This window comes from Pseudophryne corroboree, chromosome 7 (genome assembly GCF_028390025.1).
Source record: "Pseudophryne corroboree isolate aPseCor3 chromosome 7, aPseCor3.hap2, whole genome shotgun sequence".
NCBI classification, from domain to species: Eukaryota; Metazoa; Chordata; class Amphibia; order Anura; family Myobatrachidae; genus Pseudophryne; species Pseudophryne corroboree.
This window is the reverse complement of record NC_086450.1, coordinates 417,178,186-417,201,224: the sequence shown is the minus strand read 5'-3', so window position 1 is coordinate 417,201,224 and position 23,039 is coordinate 417,178,186. Positions and strand designations below refer to the sequence as shown.

The 23,039-nt window shown below is 47.1% G+C and overlaps 1 protein-coding gene across 4 annotated transcripts in view; it reads left to right on the top strand.

Annotated features, from left to right (window-relative positions):
- Positions 1 to 23,039, top strand: part of CAPN15 (calpain 15) — a 99,506-nt gene that overhangs the window by 33,478 nt on the left and 42,989 nt on the right. The window contains exon 1 of one of the 4 annotated variants that reach the window (XM_063934764.1): positions 687 to 988. The exons of the other annotated variants lie outside the window; for them this stretch is intronic. Within the exon in view, the coding sequence (XP_063790834.1) occupies positions 831 to 988 (158 nt within the window). The 5' untranslated portion in view covers positions 687 to 830. Of the gene's footprint in view, positions 1 to 686; positions 989 to 23,039 lie in introns of those variants that run through there. 4 annotated transcript variants of the gene reach the window in all.

The window sequence follows — 23,039 nt, the reverse complement described above, 5'->3', positions numbered from 1 at the left end:
CATTGACACACAAAAACTCAGAAAACTCATGTCTGTATTTTAACATGTCGGCATTTCAAATGTCGGTATTCGGATTGTCGGCATTTCAAATGTCGATATTCTGACTGTCGGCATTTTGAGCATGTCGGTATAATGAATGTCGGTATTTTGACTGTCTGTCAATGGCTGTCGGGATTATGACCGTCGGTATTGTCTGTCGGTAAATCATACTGAACCCGTGACCGGGGAATGCCTGTTTACTGTTAGACTGACCGATCCTTAGAAGGCTGTGGTCACAAAGTGCCGGCACCTCTGTATGAAGTACTGCTCTCCTGTAATGTTTAATGGCCTCATTACAGGCTGTTTGTGGCCAATAGAGTTCTATATTTAGCAGTATTTATTTGAATAAGCGTGTGATGTCACCGTGCTGTACGTCCTATAATTACATGTGAATGCTGTAAAACAAACCCGGAATCCTGTGATTCCATCACCTTGTGTCACTGTGTCAAGTGTGTGTCCTTTATTATCCTCCATTGTCATTGTAGTCACTTCTCCCACTTTTTCTCTCTCTCTTCCCCCTCTTCCCCTGCGCTCTGGCTGTCTGATAAAGGTGATTCCCTGACATCTCATGCCTTCCTTCACCCTGCCCTCCCCTCTGTACTGAACTTGTGTCCCTCCCACCTGACAGCTGTGCCCATTCTCTCCGCTCATTCCCTTCCCTTGTGCTGTAGCTCTCAACACTTTCCCTGTCTCCTTTTCTCATGCCCTCCGACGTCCCCTGGCACTTCCTGCTTGATTGTCTCGGATCTAGCCCGGGATAAGCTGCCTGAGATCGGGCAGGAGTGGCACACATGGGGAGTTCGGCATCTTCCCTGGCTGCAGAGGGCAAATCACACCATGGCTCCATGGGCACTGCATACCCTGGACTCAGCCTCCTGGGCTGGCATAGAAGCGGGGCACCAGGGTCGGTGTGGCAGGGCACGGTCATTCCAATGTACAGGACGCACAGGTAAGACAAGGCATTGCAAGTGGCATGCTGTTTTTATGGTGTATGGCTGTTGCATTGCCCTCTGCGTGGCATATATAGTAATCCTATCTTTATTATAAATACTTGGATTTCAGTAAGTTATTGCTTATGTGCATAATAGAGCTTTTGTGCTACTGCTGTCTGTAGCTTATTATTAATGTTCTATTCAGCAATGTCAGTTGGGGACGGGATTGCCCAGGGAGGTGTGGGCAAGTACTGAGTGCGTATAAAAGAACTGTGCTGCTTTTTTTTTTTTTTGTATGTGCCAGTCTCCTATTTATAAGTCACAGACACATCTGGCTGACTGTTGGATCATAGAAAATACACAGTCCTCTTATTGAATATCAAGCCGCGTGTGGCACCCTGTAGCCTGGCACTGCCACTGTCTGTACTAAACAGACGGCTGGGCAAGGAAAACACAACCTACCGAGTGCCAACTATTTATGAGCTACAGTTCCAGCCAGCATTTCCTGAGCAAGACTTTAAGGTGCATACACACGGAGAGGTTTTGACTATGAAAGATTTTGACTGAGCGATTTCCCTTGAACTGGCAGTAGGAGATTTTGACTAACTTTACCAGAGATTTTGACTAAGTGTGCAAGAGATTTTGGCTATGGGCTCATTCAAGCAAGGGGATGCTTTTTCTTGTCCAGCGACCTAGCCAAAATTGACTTGCCTGTACAGTCTATTTTTAGCAGCGATAGCGACCTGACGGGGACGCGCATCGCTATCGCTGGCTGTGTACACATGGAGAGATATGCACTAACTTTCTGAGCGATTTTGACTATGTAGTCAAAATCGCTCAGTTATATCGCTCCGTGTGTATGCACCTTTAGCCTAACGTCCTAACCGTGTACCATAAAGCAGGTGGGGACAGTTTTCTGTTATTGCCTATGGAAAAGATGAAAAAGGAAAGTTTATTACAAGAGAACATATAGTAACGTAGCTTAGATTAGGCTGCTACACATATTCTTGATTTATATCCTTGTGTAATTGACAGATCAATATAGGAAACACTGTGTAAAATTACTGCAGTTCAATAATGATGTCTAAATATTTAATGTCTTTTAAATGACGCTCGCTGTGATTTCCAATCTTATCTTCATCAGCAAAAGTAGTCACATTTCAAAAAAAAAAAAAAAGAAAAGCAGGTAAGGATGGATAAAACTACTGAAAAAATAAATTTAAAAAATCTACTTTATAAAATATTTCACTTTTTAAAAAATATCTGTGTTTATCCTTTTTATATAGGGCAATGTTTTGGCTGTTTATTTTCTGTTTTGTTTTATTTTCCTTTTATTGGCAATGTTATTTCACAATCGCACATTTGTCTTTTGCGCTGTATGCGACCGGTATGAAAAATAATACAGCACCCTGGGATCTGAAATACTGTATCGTGATAACCCTTCTTACCCCCGGCCTGTGTAATCTCCACAGATCTGATTATACTGAGCTGCACAATTGCTTAGGTTAGGAGAAAGTTCCACTAAGCCCGTACCACATGGGAGGGACAGGTGCAGCGAGTTTTATGGACTGCATGTTCCCCCGCGCTCACAATTATACCCTACTGCAGCACCGGGCTGGTATCTGTTCCCATAAAACCTGTCCTTCCATCCCTCTCCTGTCTTGGCTGAAATATTGTTTAAATTATGCCCATCGCATACAGGGATTGGAAGCAATCTTTTTGCAGACAGTCCGTATTTATTTAAAAAAAAAAAAGGCATTGTTTACCCCGCTGAAAAATGAGGTACCTGGTGCCTCATGCCTCAGCGATGCCACTGCTTGTCAGTGAATTGACAGACTTTGTAATTCAGCATGCACAATGATGGCTTCCACTGCGTGTGGGCTAAGGGGGTATTCCTGGAGCACTATACTGTCTACACTGTCCTTCAGATATCACAGGCAGCTTCCTTGCATAGTGCAGAACAGCTGAGTCTTCACATTTCCGAGCTGGGATGATGCACACAATGATATCCTAGACAGGGCTTGTTTTACCGATACATACTTCTTGTGGTTGAAAAAAGACACCGGTTAATCAAGTTTAACCTTTAGCAGATCCTCCTTTCTGTTGCTCCTTAAGAAATCGTAACATCCCAGCGGTGCTATTTTCAGTTTTGCCTCAGGAAAGGAAATGGATTCTTGGATCAGGGACTTGCGTGACTTTAAATGAACCCCAAGGAGTCACAACCGTTGTGGAAGAGACGGGAGGCTGATGGGCGCACAGCGCTGGCTGAGCTGATGTGCACACCTCACCGTAATACACATAATAATGTATAGAAAGATTTGGTTAGTGGAGTGGATTGCTTTACACCAGATTCAGTGTTATCTATACAGCCGTGTAACCTCCGCTGAGCTGGTCTTCTCGCTCATTCGCATAGAATGCCATTGGCATATGAGGTTGAGCCTGCCAGTCGTGGGTAGAGAATTGAATAAAAGATAGTCCCCATCCTAGAAAGCATTGGAGACCACCTGCGGCCACAAATCCCAAATCCCAATTTCCGTTTAAATGAGCAAAAAGTATTAAGACTATTTTTAAATCGATTAGGGGTTTTATCTCCTATAGGGGTATATGCAATTGCGGTCGAATTCCCGAATTGTCGGAAAACTGGACTTTTTCGCCCAAAAAAAAAATCTACAATGCAATTCAGTACTTTCTGTCAAAAAAACGGACTTTCAAAATTCGACTTTTTGAAATTCGACGTTTGTCAAATTCGACTTTTCTGCAATGGTACAAATGTTTTTTTTTGGTGTTTTTTTTATTGCTAATAGCATATCTATTTATATTAGAAGGGATTAGGTACTTGGTTTGTCTTTTTGGGAGGCACAAGTATTATTTATATATTTTTTAAAATTTTTTTTTTTTTTTTTTAGATGGAATGGTAAATTCCCGGAAAAAAATGGCGTGGGGTCCCCCCTCCAAAGCATAACCAGCCTCGGGCTCTTCGAGCCGGTCCTGGTTCTAAAAATCCGGGGGGAAAATGGACAGGGGATCCCCTGTATTTTTAAAACCAGCACCGGGCTCTGCGCCTGGTGCTGGTGCAAAAAATATGGGGGACAAAAAGCGTAGGGGTCCCCCGTATTTTTTACACCAGCATCGGGCTCCACTAGCTGGACAGATAATGCCACAGCCGGGGGTCACTTTTATACAGCGCCCTGCGGCCGTGGCATTAAATATCCAACTAGTCACCCCTGGCCGTGGTACCCTGGGGGAGTGGGGACCCCTTCAATCAAGGGGTCCCCCCCCAGCCACCCAAGGGCCAGGGGTGAAGCCCGAGGCTGCCCCCCCCCCCCCCCCCCATCCAAGGGCTGCGGATGGGGGGCTGATAGCCTTGAGAAAATGACAAGAATATTGTTTTTTCCTGTAGTACTACAAGTCCCAGCAAGCCTCCCCCGCAAGCTGGTACTTGGAGAACCACAAGTACCAGCATGCGGGAGAAAAACGTGCCCGCTGGTACCTGTAGTGCTACTGGAAAAAAAATACCCAAATAAAAACAGGAGACACACACCTTGAGAGTAAAACTTTATTTCACACCTGCCGACACACACATACTTACCTATGTTGACCCGCCGACTGCCACGTCTCCTGATCCGACATACGAGGTACCTGTGAATAAAATGATACTCACCTCAATCCAGTGTTCAGATATAAATCCTCGTACTTGGCAAAACAAATAAACAAACACCCGACCAAGCCGGACTGAAAGGGGTCCCATGTTTACACATGGAACCCCTTTCCCCGAATGCAGAGACCCCCCCCATGACTGCTGTCACAGAAAGGTCTCTTAAGCCAATCAGCGAGCGCAACGTCCTGGCACTCTGCTGATTGGCTGCATGTCTGAGCTGTCAGACAGCGCATCGCAAAGCCTCTCCATTATACTCAATGGTGGGAACTTTGCGTCAGCGGTGAGGTCACCCGCGGTCAGCGGCTGACCGCGGGTAACTCCACCGCTGACGGCAAAGTTCCCACCATTGAAAGTAATGGAGAGGCTTTGCGATGCGCTGTCTGAGCTCACACGCGCATACAGCCAATCAGGTGAGTGCAACGAAGTAGCGCTTCCTGATTGGCTGAAGGGACCTCTGTGACAGGAGTCACGTGGGGTCCCGGCATTCGGGGAAAGGGGTCCCATGTGAAAACATGGGACCCCTTTCAGTCCGCTGGTCCGGGTGTTCGTTTATTTGTTTTGCCAAGTACGAGGATTTATATCTGGACACTGGATTGAGGTGAGTATAATTTTATTCATAGGTACCCCGGATCGTCGGATCAGGAGACGTGGCAGTCGGCGGGTCAACATAGGTAAGTATGTGTGTGTCGGCAGGAGTGAAATAAAGTTTTACTCTCAAGGTGTGTGTCTCCTGTTTTTATTTGGGTATTTTTTTCCAGTAGTACTACAGGTACCAGCGGGCCCGTTTTTCTCCCGCATGCTGGTACTTGTGGTTCTCCAAGTACCAGCTTGCGGGGGAGGCTTGCTGGGACTTGTAGTGCTACAGGAAAAAACAATATTCTTGTCATTTTCTCAAGGCTATCAGCCCCCCATCAGCAGCCCTTGGATGGGGGGGGGACAGCCTCGGGCTTCACCCCTGGTCCTTGGGTGGCTGGGGGGGGGGACCCCTTGATTGAAGGGGTCCCCACTCCCCCAGGGTACCCCAGCCAGGGGTGACTAGTTGGATATTTAATGCCACGGCCGCAGGGCGCTGTATAAAAGTGACCCCCGGCTGTGGCATTATCTGTCCAGCTAGTGGAGCCCGATGCTGGTGTAAAAAATACGGGGGACCCCTACTCTTTTTGTCCCCCGTATTTTTTGCACCAGCACCAGGCGCAGAGCCCGGTGCTGGTTTTAAAAATACGGGGGATCCCCTGTCCATTTTTCCCCCGGATTTTTAGAACCAGTACCAGCTCGAAGAGCCCGAGGCTGGTTATGCTTTGGAGGGGGGACCCCACGCAATTTTTTTTCGTGTTTTTTCCCGTTTTTACCAGTTTTTTAAAAATCGGAACAAAATCCGTCAAATCGGCCGTTTTTCGTCAGCGGGACTGTCAAATCCGTTTTTTATTGAATATGGTCAATTTCGGCACCCACTTGCCGAAATTAGACGGTCGAATTAAAAAACGGCCGAAAAATTGCCGCGATTCGCCGCTAATTGCATATACCCCATAATAGGACAATAACCAGTAACTACATTTTTTTTTTTTTTTGGTGTGCTTTTTAGTTGGCGTTACCATGTGTGCCAGTGTTGATTTTACTGTGCCGTCACTGAATTCCTAGAGCTGCCGCCATTTTGTGTGGATGTGGTCATTCAACACATGGGCCGAATAAGTGAGCTCCAAGGCACGTGGCCAGTGTAAGCTTATGTGATCATCGGCTAATCAGGTTTTCAGATCAAGTCTGATCACAACTGGTTCAGTCTGAGTGTCGGGAGTGCCAGTCATCTTGTTCAAAAGTAGCCAAACATTATCGTGGCACGAAGCCAGAACTACAGAGGCACACGGGCAGGTGGGCTAGGATACAATCACATGTATATCAAACATCGGACTTATATAGACGTCAGGAGTACCATATAACCTATACGTTTTTTGTTTTGTGGTTGTAGACCCTGTCGGGGATCGCATATGTTTCTCCATCATCCACTGGGATACACTGGAGTATATACATTGGGGTATAGACTGATGATGAGTGGAGCCTGGCACTTTCAATTTCTTTAGAATTGTCGTTGGCTCCTCCCCCTCTATACCCCAGAAGACTTCAGTTTTAGATTAGTGAGCACAGTGTATGGGTGGCATGTTACAGCAGAGTGGTTTTCAGCCTTACACGGTGGCTGCACATTACCTACAGGGAAGCCTTGGGTCATATCAGATCAATGCACCAATATTAAATGTTCACATGACCTATATAATGCTGGCTGGATGCTGCGCTCTTCTCGCCAGCCTGACTTGCTACTTACTGTGATTATAGATGTGTCCTGTACATTGTGGCTGCTCCACTAGAGACTACCGTGACAAGTCTTGAGGTGCATAAATGAAAATAAACCTATATGATACGTGACTCACTCCAAGTCAGGTGCTGACCCTAGTGTAGTTCTTTTATAAAGAATCTAACCGCCGGCCTGGGAAAAGCAAACGTTCTCTGTCTTTTCTGTAAAAGCGTTGTTTGTTCAACTAAAGCAAAACTCAAACTCTGCAACCTCCGCACCCTCATTTATGTTCTCGGATTACTGTTAAGACTGTGATAAAATGAAAATACCTGAATTACTTCCTTAGGGCTTAGAACCGTAAAGGAAGAAATCACAGGGGAAAGGTGAATACATTCTGTGGGTGTAATAGGCGGATAGATCCTTCTGCAATCCATGCTCCGTAGGCTCTTACAAAACGTCCCGTGATATCATCGGGCTGCCGGCACATGGTATGTGTATGATGCCAAGAACCCATGTTGTAGGAACCCGTGTCTATGGTGTCGTTTGCACAATCCTTATAACACAGAGGGGGTGGCGGGTCATGGTTATATAGCTGATTATACCCTGTAAGGGTGTACATTGTAATGGTATCCGGACTCCAGGTCGACAACAAAAAGGTCAACTCACCTTAGGTTGACGCCAATTGGTCGACACACCTAAGGTCGACATGGACAAAAGCTCAACAGGAACAAGGTCGACATGAGTTTTTCACAATTTTTTTTTCTTTTTTGGAACCTTTTCATACTTAACGATCCACGTGGACTACGATTGGAACGGTAATCTGTGCCAAGCGGAGCGGAGCGAAGGCACCATGCCCGAAGCATGGAGAGAGAACGCGGTGCACTAATTGGGGTTCCCGGTCACTACGAAGAAAACGACACCAAAAAAACATAAAAAACTCATGTCGACCTTTTTCCATGTCGACTTTGTTCCTGTCGACCTTTTGTCCATGTCGACCTAAGGTGTGCCGACCAATTGGCGGCGACCTAAGGTGTGTCGACCTTTTTGTTGTCGACCTGGAGTCCCAGACCCATTGTAATAACGGCATTGTAATTAAGCCTATATGGAAGCTGCACTTTTAAATGTAGAAATGTTTTACATATATACCGCATGATAGCTGCACCCCAAATACTTGCAGTAAACGTTTTCCAAATATTTTACTCCCTCTGTCCAGGAAATTCATGAACGTTCCACATGAATAGTAAGATAGTACTAATGTGTGATGGCGCTGAAACGCCTGCAAATGACATCATCCCTTTTGCATAGAGAAGCTTTCTTATTTTGCACACATTGTATAGTTTTTTGGTTTTGCAACTCCCTGTACTTGTGTTGTACAAGACCACGGTGTACTTAGTTTTGTACAAGGCTACATAAACGTGCATGGCAGTGGCCAGTCTGCTGCTGACCTCTCATGGGAGAATATTTGAATATCCAACATAACTTTATCAATTTGGTGTGATTGTTGATCTGTAAGGTGCATCCAGCACCGGACAGCGGGGAAAGTAGGACATACGTAAAACCGAGACCTACAATACAGGACGGGCAAAATAGAGTGTAGTGGAAATTGGGGCAGTAGGGAAGGGGCAATAGTGTGGCAGCGTAAGCTCTTATAAAGGGGATCCGGTCTGTAGGTCGGCAAGACTTAGGTCGACAGTGTCTAGGTCTACCACTACTGGTCGACAGTAAGTAGGTCGACATGGGTTCTAGGTGGACAGGAACTCCAGGTCGACATGTACTAAGTCGACATGACAAAAGGTCGACATGAGTTTTTCACATTTTTTCTTTCTTTAATTGTTTGATCTTTTTCATACTTTACAATCCACGTGGACTACAATTGGGAACAGTAACCTTGCCTGAAGCATGGCGAGGGGACACGGTGCACTAATTGGGGTTCCCAGTCACTCTACGAAGAAAACGACACCAATTTTTTTAAAAAAATTTCATGTTGACCTTTTTTCATGTTGACCTAGAGTCCCTGTTGACCTAGAACCCATGTCGACCTACTTACTGTTGACCAATAGTGGTCGACCTAGACACTGTCGACCTAAGTCTAGTCTATCTAACATACCACACCCCTTATAAAGGGACCATCATAGGTTGGTAGTAGCATGGGATGGGTCTTGTTTGGGGGATAGGTGTGGGACAGTGTTATAAAGGAAAGTATTTTGAGAAGGGGTGTGAGAATTACTAAAAGGGTGGTGTGGAGGGGTTTCAGGTCATGGGGGGTAACTTGCAATTGAATTCTGGGTGATATGGGCAGCCAGCATAGGGATCTACATAGAGGAAGACCCATCTTGGCACAGCATTTAATATTGAAGCGGGAACTGATGGATGAGGATGTTGCGGTATTCACAGTGAGACGTGGAGAGAATGGATAGAATGGTTGGTTGTGTCGTTGGTCAGTAAATGACCTATTCTAACAATGATTTGATGTCAAGGCAGCGAAATGATGGTGCCATTAAGGAGAGGGGGATTTTAGGAGATGTGGTGATTGGGGAAAGAGGGAAGAAGATGAGCTGTGTTTTGTACATTTGGAGACTTAGGTTGCATTGGTACATACAAATGGTAATAGCAGAGATATCGTAGTAGAGATGGGGAGGAGGTAGATTTGGTGTCAGCAATACAAGGGGGTAAATTTACTAAGATGGGAGTTCTATTTAAGATGGGTTGTTGCCCATAGCAACCAATCAGATTCCAGATATCATCTTCTAGAAGGTGCTAGATAAATGAGAAGTAGAAGCTGATTGGTTGCTATGGGCAACATCCTATCTTAAATAGAACTCCCATCTTAGTAAATATACCCCAAGGTATGTAGTGTGAGGAGCAATGGGCCCAGACCAGAATTTAAATGACTTCCTATATTAGGCCGATGACTCACTTACATTAGGAAAACCCAAGTGACACTTGTAATATGCTCCGGTAACCAGTACTTACAGTGGCAGTAAGGGGATCAGTGGAGAACACTGCAATGACACAAGTAATAGAGAGACACTGCCGCCCTGCAAACGCTCTCTAATGTAGATCCAAGTGCAAGTGGGTACAGATGTGTCCTGTTATACTGTGGATTCAGTCACACCAAATAGCCCTTCACTTACGACTCTTTTTTGCTTAAAATGTGCATCTTATTTACAGAATTAAAACCACTGTGACAGAACTGCATTGCTAGAATACACTGTCCAGTGGGTGCTAGCGAGATTTGTACATCTGTGTGCAAATGAGTCTGAATGCGTTTATAAAGGGCTCCAATGTGATCAGCTTTCAGCTAAGGCTATAAAAGGCCTGGTTGGGTGCGGCTCACAAGCCAGACCAGTATAGACGTTCCCCTCTATCTGGGAGGAGAGTAGTGTAACTGTAATGTAATGGTTAGGGTGGCCAATCCCAGGACATTTTTTTTTCAATCCCGGGAATCGGGATTGAAAAAATGATCAATTCCCGGGATTGGCTTCTTTTCAGTGTCTCATCACCTTCCTTCCCTGCCCAATCCACATAACTAACATTAAACAGGACGGAAGGGAGGGTGCCAGAGGTGCAGGGCGGCGGTGAGGTTCGGCGGGCGGGCATCTGGCTGCGCAGCGTGACCTCTGACTTCACGTCACACTGCGCAGCACGTTCCGGACGAGGGGGAGCTGAGCAGGGGAAGCCGAGCATCGACTGAGCCTCCTGAGGACGCTCAACGTTGCCCGGCATAGAAATAACTAAAGTGGTGGCCAATCCTGAAATCCCCTGGATTGGAAGCTCCAATCCCAATTTCAGGCTGGGATCCCGCAGATCCCGATCCCAGGATTGGCCACCCTAGTAATGGTGTGCTGGGCATATATGTTAGTGTAGGGACTTGCAGTACAAGCTTCAATTTCTTATCAAAATATGATAAAACCCGCTGTGTTTTATTTGCTAAATACACGCCGGTTTACAGTATATTATTGTTAGCGCCGATAGCAAATGTCTGTCTGTTTTGAGGACACATCTGTATGCGGCCAGTAAGACCAATGAATTCCATGTCCTTTCCCATTTACATGCTTAGACTAGCATTTAGAAAAAACTAGCATTATTTTTTATGCCAGTGGATTAGAGGTCCTGGCAAATAGCAGAGGTGGTCTTCAGTATGCCGACTGACGGGATCCCGGCGCACAGTATACCGGCGCCGGGATCCCGACAGCCGGCATACCGACACTTATTCTCCCTCGTGGGGGTCCACGACCCCCCTGGAGGGAGAATAAAATACTGTGGCGCGCCACCGTGCCCGTAGCGTGGCGAGCGCAGCGAGCCCGCAAGGGGCTCATTTGCGCTCGCCACACTGTCGGTAAGCCGGCGGTCGGGCTCCCGGCGCCGGTATGCTGGTCGCCGGGAGCCCGACCGCCGGCATATCGTAGTGAACCCACTAGCAGAAATATCCAGCCTTAGCATTGCGCTATATATCCCTGTTTTTATGTTAATTTCTGATGTAAATATAGGGAAGGAAGTGTGTGGCCGTCATTTCCTATAATGGCATAACTAGCTCTATGCACAGAGTTCATCATTCATTGGATGGCCATAGTTTGTGTATCTGTCCCATAATCCTCTTCTCTCCTACCAGAACCCTTCTTGTTAAGCTGGGAACACGATAGAGCGGCCGATGTCACGCGAGTGGGTTTGCGGGTATGTACACCAGATATGTTCACATACATTTCTCTTACGTCCTAGAGGATGCTGGGGACTCCAAAAGGACCATGGGGTATAGACGAGATCCGCAGAAGACATAGGCACACTATAAGACTTTGGGTGTGAACTGGCTCCTCCCTCTATGCCCCTCCTCCAGACCTCAGTTAGATTTTGTGCCCAGAGAGACTGGACACGCACTAGGGGAGCTCTCCTGAGTTTCTCTGAAAAGACTTTGTTAGGTTTTTTATTTTCAGGGAGACCTGCTGGCTACAGGCTCCCTGCTTCGTGGGAGTGAGGGGAGAGAAGCAGACCTACTTCTTCTGAGTTCAAAGGCTCTGCTTCTTAGGCTACTGGACACCATTAGCTCCAGAGGGTTCGATCACTTGGTGCGCCTAGCTGTTTCTTCCCGGAGCCACGCCGTCAACCCCCTCATAGAGCCAGAAGAAAGAAGCCAGGTGAGTATAAAGAAGATCAGAAGACTTCAGTGACGGCAGAAGACTTCAGTAATGAGGTACCGCGCAGCGCGCCATGCTCCCACACACACACTTCTGGCGGCACTTGCAGGGCGCAGGGGGGGCGCCCTGGGCAGCATGATTACTGGAGTTTAACAATACATCTGGCCAAAGTATATATGTCTGAAGTGCCTAGGCACTAGATATAGCCCCCGCCAGTATAAATATTTTAAATTTGAGCGGGACTACAGCACGCCGGTGAGGGGTGTGGCTTAGCCCTCACAGCTTACCAGCGCCATTTTCTCTTCACAGGATGGCAGAGACGCTGGCCCGGACCTCCACTCTCCTGCACAAGTACAGGGAGCAAAACGGGGGATGGGGGGCACAGTAGTTTGGTGCGATTAACCCATTAATAATAACAGCGCAAACAGGTCTGAGGCAGTGTGTATTTGCTCTCAGTACCGGGATAGGCACTGGGGTGTGAGCTGGTAAACTCCCTCTGTTTTTCTCTAACAGACTTTCCTGTGGGTCTGTCCCCTATAGCCAGTGTGTTTGTGCGTGTCGGAACGTGTGTGTCGACATGTCTGAGTGCTCCTCCCCGGAGGAAGTTGCAGTGGGGGAAGATAAGGCGCTGGGAGTGACTCTGTCGGCACTGCCGACTGATGATTGGGTGGATATGTTGAGTACACTGAATGCAAATGTGGCGTTATTAACTAAAAGGCTGGATAAATCTCATTCTCAGACACAAACATGGAGAAAATCCATGGAGGACGCCTTGTCTCAGGTACGGGCCCCCTCAGGGTCACAAAAGCGTTCATTTACCCAGATGGCGGATACTGATACCGACACGGACTCTGATTCCAGTGTCGACTATAGTGAGGCCAGTTTAAATCCGAAATGGGTTAAGAGTATTCAGTACATGATTGTGGCAATTAAAGATCTTTTACATATTTCAGAAGTACCTACTGTCCCTGATACAAGGGTTTGTTTGTATAAGGGAAAAAAGCCTGAGGTGACGTTTCCACCCTCTCATGAGCTGAACACTCTTTGTGAAAAAGCTTGGGAATCTCCTGACAAAAGGTGGCAGATTCCCAAGAGAATTCTAATGGCATATCCTTTCCCCTCTGACGACAGGGAAAAGTGGGAGTCATCTCCCAATGTGGACAAGGCTCTGTCACGACTGTCCAAGAAGGTGGCGCTTCCGTCTCCTGACACTGCTGCCCTAAAGGACCCTGCGGATCGTAAGCAGGAAACGACCTTAAAATCAATTTATGTCACTACGGGTGCGCTGCTCAGACCTGCCGTGGCCTCGGCATGGGTGAATAGTGCTATTGGCAAGTGGGCAGATAATTTGGCATCTGACATGGATACCCTGGATAGGGATAGCATTCTTTTGACTCTCGGTTATATCAGGGACGCTGCGGCTTACCTAAAGGATGCGGCAAGGGATATTGGCCTCTTGGGATCAAGGACCAATGCCATGGCAGTCCCGGCCAGGAGAGCGCTGTGGATTTATCAATGAAATGCTGATACTGACTCTTAAGAAAGCTATGGAAGCTCTCCCTTATAAAGGTAGGGTCTTGTTTGGTGATGGCCTTGCTGATCTGGTGTCTACAGCTACAGCGGGTAAGTCATCCATCCTTTCTTCCTTATGTTCCTGCACAACAGAAAAAAACGCCGCATTATCAGATGCAGTCCTTTCGGCCTAATAAATACAAAAAAGGAAGAGGGTCGTCCTTCCTTGCCTCTAAAGGTAGAGGAAGAGGAAAAAGGTCGCCTGCTGTGCCAGGCTCCCAGGAGCAGAAGTCCTCCCCGGCTTCTGCCAAGTCCACCGCATGACGCTGGGGCTCCTCTACGGGAGTCCGTATCGGTGGGGGCGCGTCTCCGTCTCTTCAGTCAGGTCTGGTTTCACTCGGGCCTGGATCCTTGGGTGTTAGACATAGTGTCCCAAGGGTACAAGCTGGAGTTTCAAGAAGTGCCCCCCCACCGATTTTTCAAGTCAGCCTTGCCAGTTTCTATCCCAGAAAGGGAAGTAGTGCGTGCTGCGATACAAAAGCTGTGTCAACAGCGTGTCATTGTCACGGTACCCCCGTCTCAACGGGGAGAAGGGTTTTATTCGAGCCTATTTGTCGTACCAAAGCCGGATGGCTAGGTCAGACCGATCCTGAACCTAAAATCCCTCAATCTGTATTTGAAAACTTTCAAGTTCAATATGGAATCTCTTCGAGCAGTGATCTCCAGTCTGGAAGGGGGGGGATTTTATGGCGTCAGTCGACATAAAAGATGCCTACTTACATGTCCCAATATATCCTCCACATCAAGCTTTCCTGAGGTTTGCGGTTCAGGATTGTCATTGCCAATTTCAGACTTTGCCGTTTGGTGTTTCCACGGCCCAGAGGGTCTTCACCAAAGTAATGGCGGAAATTATGGTACTCTTACGCAAGCAGGGTGTCACAATTATCCCGTACTTGGACGATCTCCTGATAAAGGCGAGATCAGAGGAGCAGTTGCTAAGAAACGTGGCACTCTCCCTGACAGTTCTGCAACAACATGGTTGGATTCTAAATTTGCCAAAGTCACAGTTGATTCCGACAACTCGGCTGTCTTTCTTGGGCATGATCCTGGACACGGAACTGCAGAGAGTGTTTCTCCCAGCGGAAAAAGCTCTGGAAATCCAGACCATGGTCAAGGAGATTCTGAAACCGGCAAGAGTGTCGATCCATCAATGCACTCGGGTGCTGGGGAAGATGGTTGCAGCTTACAAAGCCATTCCGTTGGCAGGTTTCATGCGCGGGTATTTCAGTGGGACCTGTTGGACAAGTGGTCCGAGTCTCACCTGCACATGCATCGGAAAATAAGTCTATCTTCCAGGACCAGAATATCTCTCCTGTGGTGGCTTCAAAGTTCTCACCTCCTTGAGGGACACAGGTTCGGGATCCAAGATTGGGTCCTGGTGACCACGGATGCAAGTGTCCGAGGCTGAGGAGCAGTCACACAGGGAAAAAATTTCCAGGGAAATTGGTCAAGCCAGGAAGCTTGTCTGCACATAAACGTTCTGGAATCAAGAGCCATCTACAACGGCCTTCTGCAAGCGGAACACTTTCTTCGAGGTCTACCTGTCCTGATTCAGTCGGACAACATAACAGCGGTGGCGTACATAAACCGCCAGGGCGTAACAAAGAGAAGAGCGGCGATGGCGGAGGCCACAAAAGTTCTCAGCTGGGCGGAAAAACATGTAAGCGCTCTGTCAGCGGTCTTCCTTCCGGGCGTGGACAACTGGGAAGCAGATTTACTCAGCAGACATGATCTCCATCCAGGAGAGTGGGGTCTTCATCAAGAGGTTTTTGCAGAAGTGACAAGTCGTTGGGGAATTCCTCAAAAAAACATGATGGCGTCTCGCCTCAACAAGAAGCTTCAGAGATATTGTTCCAGGTCGAGGGACCCTCAAGCCAGTGCAGTGGACGCCCTGGTGACTCCGTGGGTGTTTCAGTCGGTATATGTGTTCCCTCCACTTCCACTCATTCTAAAAGTGATAAGGATCATAAGAAGAACAAGGGTTCAGGCGGTACTCATTGTTCCAGATTGGCCACGGAGGGCCTGGTATCCGGATGTTCAGGAATTGCTCATAGAAGATCCCTGGCCTCTTCCTCTCAGAGAGGATCTGTTACTGCAGGGGCCGTGCGTCTTCCAGGACTTACCGCGGTTGCGTTTGACGACGTGGAGGTTTAGCGCCAAATCCTAGCTCGAAAGGATATTCCCGGGGAAGTCATCCCCACTCTCCTTAAGGCTAGAAAGGAGGTCACGGCGAAGCATTATCACCGTATTTGGAGAAAGTATGTGTCTTGGTGTGAAGCCAAGAAGGCTCCTACGGAAGAGTTTCAGCTGGGTCGTTTCCTCCATTTTTTGCAGGCAGGTGTGGATGCAGGCCTGTAATTAGGTTCCATTAAAGTGCAGATTTCGGCTTTATCTATCTTCTTTTTAAAAAGAATTGGCCGCCCTTCCAGAGGTTCAGACTTTCGTGAAGGGAGTACTGCACATCCATCCTCCGTTTGTGCCACCCGTGGCACCGTGGGATCTTGACGTAGTGTTGCAATTTCTTATGTCTCACTGGTTTGAACCTTTGCGAAAGGTTGAGTTAAAATTTCTCACTTGGAAGGTGGTCATGCTTTTGGCCTCACTTGGAAGGTGGTCATGCGGGTGTCGGAATTGGCGGCTTTGTCTCACAAGAGCCCCTATTTGATTTTCCATGTGGATAGAGCGGAATTGAGAACTCAACAGTTTCTGCCGAAGGTGGTTTCTTCGTTTCACATAAACTAACCTATTGTGGTACCTGTGGCTACGGATGCCTTGGCTGTTTCAAAGTCGATGTAGTCAGAGCTTTGAAAATTTATGTCGCCAGAACGTCTCAAATTAAGAAATCAGAGGCTCTGTTTGTCCTATATGCTCCCAACAAAATTGGGGCTCCTGCCTCCAAGCAGACTACTGCCCGCTGGATCTGTAATACGATTCGGCATGCTCATTCTACGGCTGGATTGCTGTTGCCGAAGTCAGTGAAAGCCCATTCTACCAGGAAGGTGGGCTCATATTGGGCGGCTGCCCGAGGAGTCTCGGCATTACAGCTTTGCCGAACAGCTACGTGGTCGGGTTCAAACACTTTTGCTAAGTTCTACAAGTTTGATACCCTGGCTGATGAGGACCTCATGTTTGCTCAATCGGTGCTGCAGAGGCGTCCGCACTCTCCCGCCCGGTCTGGAGCTTTGGTATAGACCCCATGGACCTTTTGGAGTCCCCAGCATCCTCTAGGACGTAAGAGAAAATAGGATTTTAATACCAACCGGTAAATCTTTTTCTCCTAGTCCGTAGAGGATGCTGGGCGCCCGTCCCTGTGCGGACTGTTTTTTCCAGTGGTATTGATAGTTATTGCTTCTGTTACATGGAGGTTGTGTATCGGTTATGTTCAGCTTGTTGCTGTTTTTAGTTCATGCTGTTAACTGGTATTGCTTAAAAGCCATATTGTACGGTGTGTTGAGGTGTGAGCTGGTATGTATCTCACCCTCGGTTAACAAAAATCCTTTTCCTCGAAATGTCCGTCTCCCTGGGCACAGTTCCTATAACTGGAGTCTGGAGGAGGGGCATAGAGAGAGGAGCCAGTTCACACCCATTCAAAGTCTTATATTGTGCCCATGTCTCCTGCGGATCCCGTCTATACCCCATGGTCCTTTTGGAGTCCCCAGCATCCTCTACGGACTAGGAGAAAAGGATTTACCGGTAGGTATTAAAATCCTATTATCGCGTCGGCCCTGCAGCACAGCCAATGCCTGATAATATCTGCAGATAAATCGGTGTACCTGGCTGTGTGTACGTGTAGCCGGTACACTGGCTGCAGGGACGTCACAGCTGGGCGGTTAAATTCCAAGGCCCGCCCAGCTGTGATGTGAGGACGACAAATCGAGTGGACCATCGTTAAGCGTATGTGCTCACCTGATTCGGACGGCGGGACTGCCGTCAAGTCAGAGTAGTGTGTACCCAACATAAGTCTTATTCATGGTGTGTCAATCCTCTCCTGACACAGGCGATTGTGAGAGTGGCTTACTGGAAAAAGAGCTTGTTTCCCCAGTAAACACAGATCATGTAAGGTAGCGTTGGTGTCATTACATAGGTATTTAGGTTTGGAACACACTTGTCCTTTGCATTGAATAATTAATGCACAAAATCCTAAATCGTATTTGATATCAAATATGATTTAAAGGGCCGTTATTTTACTCAAATCTATGTCAATGGCTGTCAGAGCTATATAATATGCATGAAATAACCCTAGTGTTTAAATATGTCCACAGTGCTTTTTTACTCCTCTGCAGCAGGTTGTCATGCCACGTTAGGAGGGACGGTTCTCTGATAATACAAAACATCAGTGACTGACAGCTTGGCAGACTTGCTTTGCAGAAATGCATTGTGTGGAATGATTGATTCTCATACAGGGGCAGGCAAGTAATGTCAGAGCAAGTCATTCTCAGCTTTATGACTTGTATCAGATCTCATCAGGGCATGGCCTTTACTATGTGGGAGCAGCTTCAGCTGGCTGTAATGAATGTGGAGGTAACTTTTTTTTATTATTATTTTTTTGTAAGACCTGCAGTGAAAGGTTAGTGTAGCTCTGAGCATTGTGGGACAAGTATTATTGCGGCACGTACTGTGTCATGTCGCTGTAGCTTATGAAGGAGAAGCAGAAAGTAATTTGGCCGCCAGAGTGAATGAGAGAAGACTTGTCCCTCCAGGAGTTCCAATGTATAGATAGACAGTTAAAAGATAGACAGTCATTAGGTCGACACCATATAGTTGATGGGATCAAAATGTCGACAGTCAAAAAGGTTGACACATGTTTTTAGGTTTTTTTTTTTTTCATGCTTTTCCAACCTTTTTTTTTTCATTTAATATCTGCGAGGGGACGTATTTCAAGAAATGTGGTTAAAAATAGGATTTTAATTACCTACCGGTAAATCCTTTTTTAATAGTCCGTAGAGGATACTGGAGTTCCATTTAGTACCATGGGGTATACTAAATGGGCGGGTCCACTAGGAGCCATTGGCACTTTAAGAGTTTGATAGTGTTGGCTGGCTTCTCCCTCTGTCCCTCCTACCAGACTCAGTCTAGGAAACTGTGCCCGAGGAGACGGACATACTTTGAGAAAAGGATATAAAGGATAGTGGTGAGATTCCGAACCAGCACATACAAACAAAAGGAAAGCCATGCTAACCAAACTTGAAACAGGAACAGCAACAGCTGAACCAACAATACTTAACCAAGTAACAGTGCAGAAAGAACGAAGCACCGTACGGGCACCCAGTATTCTCTACGGACTACAAGAAAAGGATTTACCGGTAGGTAATTAAAATCCTATTTTCTCTTACGTCCAAGAGGATACTGGGGTTCCATTTAGTACCATGGGGATGTACCAAAGCTCCCAAACCTGGTGGGAGAGTGCTGAGGTTCCTGCAGAACTGACTGACCAAACTGAAGGTCCTCAGAGGCCAAAGTATCGAACTTGTAGAACTTAGCAAACGCTCGACAGCTGTAAAGCTGAGACATCCCGGGCAGCCGCCCAGGAAGAACCCACCGACCTAATAGCGTGGTCCTGAACAGATTTTGTAACCGGCAATCCTGCCGTGAAATAAGCATGCTGGATAGTAAGCCTGATCCAGGATGCAATTGTCTGCTTTGAAGCAGGACACCCAATTTTATTGGGATCATAGAGAACGAACAGTGAGTCGGATTTCCTGTGACAAGCTGTCCTCTTTACATATACCTTCAAAGCCCTCACAATATCCAAAGACTTTGAAGTAGTAGAGGTGTCTGTGATAACCGGAACCACAATAGGTTGGTTGATGTGAAACACAGACACCACCTTAGGAAGAAATTGCTGACGAGTTCTGAGTTCAGCTCTGTCCTCATGGAAAATTAAATAGTGGCTCTTGTGAGACAAAGCTCCCAGCTCCGACACATGTCTTGCTGAAGCCAAGGCCAACAGCGTGACAGTCTTCCACGTAAGATATTTTACGTCCACCTCCTGTAACGGTTCAGACCAGTCCGATTGGAGGAACTGCAGCACCACATCAGGATCCCAAGGTGCCGTCGGAGGCACAAAGGGAGGTTGGATGTGCAGTACACATTTCAAGAACGTCTGGACCTCAGGGAGAGAAGCCAATTGTTTTTGAAAGAAAATGGACAAGGCCGAAATCTGGACTTTTATGGAGCACAGTAAACATCCCAGATGGAATTCCACTGCAGAAAATTTTCTGCTCTCACACCAAGAGACGTATTTCGCTGGTAATGTTTAGACGTTACCCCCTTCCTGGCTTGGATCATAGTCTGGATAACTAGAATCAGCCGTACAACTTCCATGCCGTCAAACGTAGCCGCGGTAAGTCCTGATAGATGAACGGGCCCTGTTGCAGAAGATCCTCGCGAAGAGGCAGAGGCCATGGATCTTCGAGGAGCATCTCCAGAAGGTCCACGTACCAGACCCTTCTTGGCCAGTCCGGAGCAATGAGTATTGCTTGAACCTTTTTCTCTTTTTTATTCTTTTTAGAATTCTTGGGATCAGAGGAAGTGGAGGAAACACGTACACCATCTGATAGACCCATGGAGTCGTCAGAGCGTCTGCCGCCACTGTCTGTGGGTCTCTCGACCTGGAACAATACAACTTGAGCTTCTTGTTGAGATGAGAGGCCATCATGTCGAATTGTGGAACTCCCAATCGACATGTCAAGCACCTGAACACCTCCGGGTGAAGGCCCCACTCCCCCGGGTGCAGGTTGTGTCTGCTGAGGAAGTCTGCTTCCCAGTTGTCTACTCCTGGAATGAAGACCGCTGACAATGCCATAGCGTGTTTTCCTGCCCAGAGGAGAATTCTTGACACCTCTGACATTGCTGCTCTGCTTTTCTTTCTGCCCTGTCGGTTTATGTACGTCACTGCCGTCACATTGTCCGACTGGACCTGAATGGCCCGATCTTGAAGAAGATATGAGGCCTGCAGAAGGGCGTTGTATATGGCCCTGAGTTCCAGAATGTTGATTGGAAGGATGACTTCCTGACTGGACCATCTTCCTTGAAACTGCAACCCCTGGGTGACTACTCCCCAACCTCTGAGGCTTGCGTCTGTGGGTTAACAGGATGCATTCCTGAATTCCGACCCTCGACGAGGTGAGAAATCTGTAGCCACCACAGAAGGGAGATCCTGGTTTTTGGCGACAGAAGGATCCTCTGGTGCATGTGAAGTTGCGATCCAGACCATTTGTCCAACAGATCGAGCTGGAAGGGTCTTGCGTGAAACCTTCCGTATTGAAGCACCTCGTAAGAGGCCATTTTCCCCAGAAGGTGAATGCATAGATGCACCGATATCCAGGTTGGCTACAGGACATCTCGAACCCTCGACTGGATTACCAATGCCTTTCCAATGGAAGGAACACTTTCTGCGATTCTGTATCCAGTATCATTCCCAGGAATGGGAGCCTCCGTGTTGGCTCTAGGTGAGATTTCGGAAGGTTCAGAATCCACCCATGATCCTGGAGAAGTATAGTTGAGAGAACAATGCTGTCCAGCAACCTTTCCCTGGACGGTGCTTTTATCAGGAGATCGTCCAGATATGGAATTATGTTCACTCCCTGTTTGCGGAGTAGAAACCTCATCTCTGCCATCACCTTGGTGAACACCCTCGGTGCCGTGGAGAGACCAAATGGCAGGGCCTGGAACTGGTAGTGACAGTCCTGCAGTGCAAACCGTAGGTAAGCCTGATGAGGCAGCCAGATCGGAATGTGAAGGTACGCATCCTTGATATCCAGAGACACTAGGAATTTCCCCGCCTCCAGACCGGAGATCACCGCTCTCAGAGACTCCATCTTGAATTTGAACACTTGTAAGTACGGGTTCAACGACTAGAGGTTCAAAATTGGTCTTACCGAACCGTCCGGTTTCGGGACTACAAACAAGTTGGAATAGTACCCCTTGTTTAGCTAATGATGTGGAACTGGAACAATGACCTGAGTCTGTACCAGTTTTTGGATGGCATGCTGTAAAGTTATACTTGCCTCTTGTGAAGCTGGTAAGCCTGATTTGAAGAATCTGTGAGGTGGGAGCTCCTGGAACTCCAGTCTGTAGCCCTGGGAAATAAGATCTATGACCCAGGGATCCTGGCACGAACTTGACCAAATCTGACTGAATAATTGTAGTCGGGCTCCCACCTGACAGCCTGACAGGCATTGCGGTCCACCTGCAGTTGCTGGTTTGCGTGGTTTACCTCTTGCGCCGCTGGATGCCGTAGAAGCACCTCTGGATTTGTCCTTAAACTTGGCCGTCTGAAAGGACTGTAACTTAGAAAATTGTGATTTTTATTTCGCACCGTGGTATCTGTATGTATCGGTGAGTTCTGCTAATATAGAACAAGTACGTCCGTCTTGTTTGTTAACTAATAAATAATGTGGATATATAGCGCTCAAACCCTTTATTTACACTATCTGTTGTCAAGGATGTTACAATAAAGGTGTAGTAAACCTGAATAAACTGCTAGATGACAAATAGTGTTTGTTGTAAGTAACAGAGTGTTCTGATATGATGCATTGGGAACACTTGCACACAGCCTGACAATATAGTGAAAAAGAATAATGCAGTAAACGGAAATGTATTAACCAATTAGTTTTTATTGAGGAGACACAATGCTCCTAACTAATAAGCTGTTGTTAGTAACTTTCTAACTGTGTGGGAATCTTAATTATGTCCGTGCAAAAATTTCCAAATTGTCGTGAGATGTCTCTCACCGCAGGTAAATAAACAAAAATGCTGTGGGAATGGGTTAGATGGAAAACCGTGGTTATTGCTGACCACAATTGAGTTCAATTATCTATGTCAATTCTGATGAAGAACAGTGGATTAAGATAAATGTGAATCCGTTTTTGTTGCTAATAACAATAAGTCCAGTAGCGTCAATAACAATGAATGGTGGAGGATATATGTTCTGGGGGTACGGCGTCCCGTTCCCGCAGGTGCATATACTTACCGTTCTTCTTTTGAACTGTCTGAAGCCGCCGCTGAACAACACGTCTCCGTTGCTCCCTCTCCCAGGCTCAGGTGGATGCTGTCACTCTGTGTGCAAGCCTGCACACTGATGCCTGGATCTTCCGGGACCACCGGTGACTGCAGCACTTCCGGGTACCGGCAACTTGGTAGAAGTGTATGGTCTCCGGCACGCTGCAGCGCTGCCGATCGCTCGACTTCACAGGCCTGTGCAGGAGATGTTGTCAGCTTCTCTTCTCAGATAATCTTTGTGATGCGGTGTCCTCCAAAGCGTTTCAGCCCTTAGAGGCCTTCCTCTGGGAGATAGGTGCATGCCTCTATGCAATGGATGTGTTTAAATAGGGAGCCTAAGCCCGCCTGTCCGTCTGATTGGTGTTAAGTGTTCATTCAGTGATTGGATGCTGGGTTTGTCAATCAATAAATGTATCCAA